Genomic DNA, 7,500 nt, shown 5'->3' on the forward strand with positions numbered 1-7,500 from the left:
TGAAAAGACACGAGTTTAACCCGATAACTGTCGTACTCTGAAAAGACACGAGTTTAACCCGATAACTGTCGTACTCTGAAAAGACACGAGTTTAACCCGATAACTGTCGTACTCTGGGAAGACACGAGTTTAACCCGATAACTGTCGTACTCTGGGAAGACACGAGTTTAACCCGATAACTGTCGTACTCTGAAAAGACACGAGTTTAACCCGATAACTGTCGTACTCTGGGAAGACACGAGTTTAACCGATAACTGTCGTACTCTGAAAAGACACGAGTTTAACCCGATAACTGTCGTACTCTGGGAAGACACGAGTTTAACCCGATAACTGTCGTACTCTGGGAAGACACGAGTTTAACCCGATAACTGTCGTACTCTGAAAAGACACGAGTTTAACCCGATAACTGTCGTACTCTGAAAAGACACGAGTTTAACCCGATAACTGTCGTACTCTGAAAAGACACGAGTTTAACCCGATAACTGTCGTACTCTGAAAAGACACGAGTTTAACCCGATAACTGTCGTACTCTGGGAAGACACGAGTTTAACCCGATAAATATCGTACTCTGAAAAGACACGAGTTTAAACCGATAACTGTCGTACTCTGGGAAGACACGAGTTTAACCCGATAAATATCGTACTCTGAAAAGACACGAGTTTAACCCGATAAATATCGTACTCTGAAAAGACACGAGTTTAACCCGATAAATGTCGTACTCTGGGAAGACACGAGTTTAACCCGATAAATGTCGTACTCTGAAAAGACACGAGTTTAACCCGATAAATATCGTACTCTGAAAAGACACGAATTTAAACAGATAACTGTCGTACTCTGGGAAGACACGACTTTAACCTTTGACCGTCGTTCTCTGCAAAGACACGAATTTAACCTGATAACTGTCGTACTCCGGAAAGACACGAATTTAACCTATGACCGTCGTACTCTGGAAAGACACGAATTTAACCTTTGACCCTGGAAAGACACGAATTTAACCTTTGACCCTGGAAAGACATGAATTTAACCTTTGACTGTCCAACTCTGGGAAGACACGAATTTAACCCGATAACCGCCGTACTCTGGAAAGACACGAGTTTAACCCGATAAATGTCGTACTTGGTCAGAAAAAGTGTCCTTCATTTTAGATCGATCCCTTTGAATGACAATATTTTGTCAAAAGTTATCAGTCCTGAGACTTCTCAGGGGCAGATTATATGAATTTCAAGGGTATTGACAGACCTATAGAGCTCGCGAATTTTTAAAAAATAATTCTTTTATAAAACTCATTTTATAAAATCCTTTCGTGAATATGTAGTTGAATGACCACATAAACGAATGAATATGGCAGCGCAGTCTCTATGGACTTCGAGTGTGTCAGTCTGTTTCTAGTATCCAGTTAGTAATTTGTTTCCATAAATTTCTGTCTAGTTCAAGTGTTCTTAGCTTTAGAATGACATCATGTGTGTTAAGGTGCTGAGGCAGTTGGATGGTTCCCTGTGTTGTTGAAATCAGTTCATCGGTTGTTGTTTCTAAATGTATTTGATATTTTTTGATATCTTGATTCAATGTATTTGGCTCCTTGTTTGAAGTAATCATCCATTGAGGTTAGTGCTGGAATCTTTTCATCTGTCCGAACAGTTTTCATCTTTGTTTCTTTATACGCGTACTGACTGGTGTACTCTGCATCTGTCATATACATCCTGATTAATGATTGTGTCTGTCCAATGTACCCCAATAACTCGTCTCAATTGTTTGCGATGAAGGGAGTCCAGGGTGTCCAAATTCTTTTTTGTAAGACCCCTGGTTCAGTTAGACATTTTAGCTCCTCTGCTTTGATGGTGTCAATTCCCGAGGCCTTATGGTTAAGTTGGTAAATAGCTGCACTAACCTCAAGATCGGTTATTGGTTCTTCCAGTCTTGATTCGGGGTATTCAAATGGTTTTATCTGTTGGTCCCCTTTGTACTTATTCTAGAAGAAGTTTTTAACTCTTTCAATTATTTGTTTGTCATCACAGATTACTTAACCCTCATCATCAGATATTATAGGATGACTTTTTTGTTTCTTTTTAATGTTTTATCAGCTTTGAAAATATTAATATAATTTTTAGATTTGCCCGCATTTCTGTGCTCGTCAAAAAATTATCATGGACTATACGGAACAATTTTGACCCCCAATCCTTCTTCTTCTTCTTCTTCTTCTTCTTCTTCTTCTTCTTCTTCTTCTTTCTTCTTCTTCTTTCTTTCTTCTTCTTCTTCTTCTTCTTCTTCTTCTTCTTCTTCTTCTTCTTCTTCTTCTTTCTTTCTTCTTCTTCTTCTTCTTCTTCTTCTTCTTTCTTCTTCTTCTTCTTCTTTCTTCTTCTTCTTCTTCTCTTCTTCTTCTTCTTCTTCTTCTTCTTCTTCTTCTTCTCTTCGTATTATTATTATTATTATTATTATTATTATTATTATTATTATTATTATTATTATTATTATTATTATTATTATTATTATTATTATTATTATTTATTATTTCATCATTAATATTACACACATTCTCTCAGCGTACTCATGTGTAAAATGAGTACGTGGCCAACATTGACTCTATCGGAAAAAAACTCGCAATATCGTCTGACAGGACTCATGTCCCGTTTTACATATTATGTGTTGCTGTTTGTCGGGGACCCTTTGTAAAGCGCTCTAAGCGTGTATAGTAGATATTGCGCTATATATATATATATATAAATTCAAGTTATTTTTTATTCACCCTCAAAGGGACCGAGTATGACGTGTATATATTTGCAGGTTTAAAACCGAGAGTAATTATTGGCCTCATTTGTCATTATTGCAAAGGACAATATTTTGCTTTTCGATCGAAAGTAATCTATAACAAAAGTGGTTCCAAAACGATATGCATTCATTTGCTCTTGGGCATAACAGTTTAGGTTATGACCTGCCAATATATATTATATATAAGTTTAGCAGGAATAATATCGGCTAAATAACTATAGAAATAAAATGAGCTATAATAAAGTCATGAATGATGCGGCGTATTTATGGTATTCATTTTATATATTTATTCATACATTATTCATTTAATTAATTTGTTTTGTTTATATATTTATTTATCTTTTATAAAAATTTATTTACTCATTTATTTATTTATCTATCTACTTCATTCATCTTCATTTCTTTTTTATTCATTTATTATTGTATTCATCCATATGTTTATCTATTCAATTATCAATTTGTTTTTGGGTTTTAATTAATTAATTATAAATGAATGACTTAATTAATTTTTTTTACATATCTCTGTATTACGTTATTGGTTTATTAATCATTATATTTTCTATTCATGCACGGGCATGACCGTAATGTTCTATCAATCTCCTCACACCTCCAGCTGTGGTTGAAAAAGTCTTTGATGTCCGAGTTATATCAACCAATGTTTTGGACGTCACTCAACGACAGGGAAAAAAATGGCACATTCGTATGGGCAGACGGATCAACCCCAAAACAGGGCATTTTGTGAGTATAAAAATAGCGTTAATTGCGATTAAATCGGTGAGAAATCCTTCCCATTCTCAACTCCCCCCCCCCCTTCCACCTCTCCCTTCCCATTTTTGGAACTCTCTCAAATCACACTTGAGATGCTCTGATTCGTTTGTCAACTGTCAAATCTCGCTTAAAGTTTTATCTTTTTACGCCGTATGTTGCTATACCATTATCATGTTTTGTTGTACTTTTGAACGATACACAAGCTGAGACGGAAAAGGATCTGGAGGGCTGGAGACGGGTGTTAGAAAGGAGGGGATTAAGACAAGGAGATGGGAGCAATGAGATGGAGGTTAAGAAGGAAGGCTGGAATAATTGGAGGAAGGTAACTGGAGTTATGTGTCACAAACGAAGGCTGTTGTAAGACCAGCACTGTTTTATGGATTAGAAACAGAAGCGACGACAAAGAAACAAGGTAAAGAAATTGAGGTGGCAAAATTGAGACCGAGGCTGTTGAGATGGTCACTTGGCTGGACAAGAAAGTGAGAAATGAACGTATTCGAAAGTTTGACTGAAGTGAAGAATGTATCATTAATGATGAGAGAAGATAGATTGAAATGGTTCGGACATGTTAAGATAAGAGATGGAGTACGTGGGTAGAAAAGTATTGGATATACAATTAGCTGGAAAGAGAAAAAAACGAACGCTCAAAGACTAGATGGATAGATAGGATGAAGGACGAAATGAAAGAACTGAGCCTGGAGGAAGATGATGCTATGAACCGAGATGCATGGAGATGTGGCATTCATTATGGCAACCCTGCAAAATTCCGGATAAGCTGAAAGAAGAAGATGAAGCAGGAGTTTATCCCGGTTTCTATAGTGTGAAATGAACAACAGCAATTGCTTCCTACTCTTTGGATAGAACGCTAGTCTATCGCTAAGCACATTTTGCTATATCTAACAGACCCAGCTACCCAATAATATCACTGCTGTGTGGACAGGTGGTCAGAAAAAATCTTGATCTCAAAACGGATCGATCTCGGTCCCTTTGCGTGTAAAGCGAGTGCTCTACGAACTGACCTATTGGGACCCCTTTTATAGTTAGTTATGTTGTTTTCACGTTTTTAGTCCTGGAAACTACGTTTTTTTTCTCCATTTTATTTAATTTCATGTAATCGGGAAAAATTAAATGCGTCTTAAGCGACGTGAGACTCCAAAAACCAAACAAAATCAAATAAAACGAAACAAATAGATAAAACAAACCAACCCCATTCAGTCTTATCCATATTCATTTTTCAACTCTATTCATATTCATATTAACCGTCTAATCTATATATATATAACTTTTGTTTACAGGAGATGGAGTCCAGGCCTGAAGGGCAGTGGAGAGTGTTTCTACTTGGTACCATCTACTAATAGATTGGAAAGGTATGCGTGCTACTTCAGCGCCTCAGTTGGTTGTCAATACCCTTCAACAGGTCAGTCTGCCAATATATTTTAATAATAAAATAATAATAATAATAATAATAATAATAATAATAATAATAATAATAATAATAATAATATGATGATATGATATACTACTACTACTACTACTACTACTACTACTACTACTACTACTACTACTACTACTTACTACTACTACTACATACTACTACTACTACTACTACTACTACTACTACTACTATACTACTACTACTACTACTACTACTACTACTACTACTACTACCTACTACTACTACTACTACTACTACTACTACTACTACTACTACTACTACTACTACTATATATATATATAATAATAATAATAATAATAATAATAATAATAATAATAATAATAGTAATAGTAATAATAATAATAATAATAATAATAATATAATAATAATAATAATAATAATAATAATAATAATAATAATAAATAATAATAATAATAATATAATAATAATAATAATAATAATAATAACAATAATAATAATAATAGTAATAATAATAATAATAATAATAATAATAATAATAATAATAATAATAATAGTAATAGATCTTTATTGTTCATTAAATATGGCAATGTGTCATTTAGTTACACTTGTTATAACGTTATATGATGAAAAATGTTTCTGCTTGAAGCTTGAATGAAAAAATAATGATAAGTATTGCATTGTAAGCTTCAATTTATTAGATACTGTGGACGTTTCGGGTTTCCCCTTTATCAACAAAACAAGAAGAATAAAACACTTAGGACGAATGAGATATGTGTGAATGGCGTATTTAAGGTGTATAAACAAAAACAATGATGTTAAGGAAGTAGAATGCCCCTTTGTAAGGAAGTACGAATTGGAATATGACAATAAATATTAATAAAAAGTTTGCAATTCATGAAAATATCTAAAAAGGGAGATGTGTCGCGGAGTATGGAATGTAAAATCCTTTCTTTAAAAAATATAGCATTGTGGAGAACATTGTGCTTATTTGTGTCAATAAAAAAAATTGTACGGGGCACAACTCTACTGAAAGATTTGAAAATTAGAAATGTATTATTTACAGATAGATAAACAGATAACTTGATTTCCTTTTATAATTTAAAGTCAGTTTGAAAGTTCGTTGAGTCACACAGATATCATAAAATACGCACCGGCGACACTAACACTCTCAAAATCGACCAATTACGTCACTGTAAAAAGTTGTAAGTTTGGCGTTTTTACGACAGGAAGAACAACCAAAAGTTGACAGATGGATGTTGACCATTGTTTTGATATTCAGTCGCCATTTTTATTTGTGAAGTATTGAAGGGTAGTGCAAAGCAGTCCGAGGGTCTTTTTTACTATTAAAGTCACTCGAGTTTGAAGGATTTTTTTTCTATTAGGGTTAGTCATAAGTCTTAGTAAAGGTGCTAGGGTGTTTGTTTTTCCATAAGTTAAGTAAAGGGGAGACATTCCGAAAGCTCCTACATCCCCAGTATTCTTTAAATTTGTATTTTCACCGTTGATCTTTTGTCAGGCGTTTATTTATTCAATTTGTCATCATTTTTTCTAACTACAAAATCACTTTTTATCAATTGATTAATTTCCACATTATACAAGTTTGATGCAATTGGCTACAAATAATGTCGGTATATATAACTTACCTACAAGCTCAATCTCCAAAAGTCACATATTTGAGACTCATGAAAAATGAAAGAGGAATAATTAGCTATTGCAGACGTACATTTTTGCAGTCTTGAGTGACGAATGACTAGAGAGAAGATCCCAACAACCATGGAACAAGGATAGCTCAGAATGGACAAAAAACATTTCTGATTGGCTTATCGACTGGCTGCTGTTGCCATCTTGTCTATCTTTTTCTGTGACAACAACTACACTACCTTAGTCTGAAAAGAAAAAAGAAAGAAGAAACGTACATATTCAACATTTTGGCCAGTAAACTCGACTTTCAAATATCGAGCGATTAAAACGGTCCTCACATCGTCAAAAATCCCTCAAAGGTTTTTACAAGATAAGGGTCTTTTACCCCGAGTCATTTTAATCGACAGATATTTGAACGTTTTCTTGCCAAAGTTTGGAATACGTCGTTTTCCTTTTTTTCTAGAGTACGTCAGAATAGGGCTGGGGATTTAGACTGTTTGGTTTGTTTCTAACTCTAATTTTCAGCATCATGTCCACCCCAACATAACTACAGGTAATAGCGCAGTGACACAGCTGGTCACATTTCACTTTATATGTTTAAATAAAGATAAAATGAAATTGTTTTCATTCATCATCTCAAAGGAGAATTTTTCTTCAGGGTCAATTTCTGAGGAAATTGGAATAACTCGGGTGTCTGATGCGTTACAAGACCACAGATTTTAGCCAGGTAGGAATCGAACTCGATCCTTCTTGGGTCCGAAGCAAGGATTATACCAACCCCTTTTGAGGCCTGATGGCTCAGCAGTACGATGTCTTGTCTTGTCACGAAAGTCAAGCCGTCGTAAGTGTGGCTAGTGGGCGCTTGGGTGACATTGATCGTAGAAAATTCTGGTCCCGACATTGCGTCT

At 34.7% G+C, this 7,500-nt stretch overlaps 1 protein-coding gene across 1 annotated transcript in view; it reads left to right on the top strand.

Annotated features, from left to right (window-relative positions):
- The window catches only part of LOC144959412 (macrophage mannose receptor 1-like), a gene marked incomplete at its 5' end in the record, with an annotated part of 27,844 nt that overhangs the window by 9,451 nt on the left and 10,893 nt on the right, over positions 1-7,500 (top strand). The window contains 2 exon segments of the mRNA XM_078891990.1: positions 3,380-3,504; positions 4,830-4,951. Coding sequence (XP_078748116.1) covers positions 3,380-3,504; positions 4,830-4,951 — 247 coding nt within the window.

The sequence above is a fragment of the Berghia stephanieae genome, chromosome 14 (assembly GCF_034508935.2).
Source record: "Berghia stephanieae isolate SIO BIC M18660-M18661 chromosome 14, UCSD_Bste_1.3, whole genome shotgun sequence".
Taxonomy (NCBI): Eukaryota; Metazoa; Mollusca; class Gastropoda; order Nudibranchia; family Aeolidiidae; genus Berghia; species Berghia stephanieae.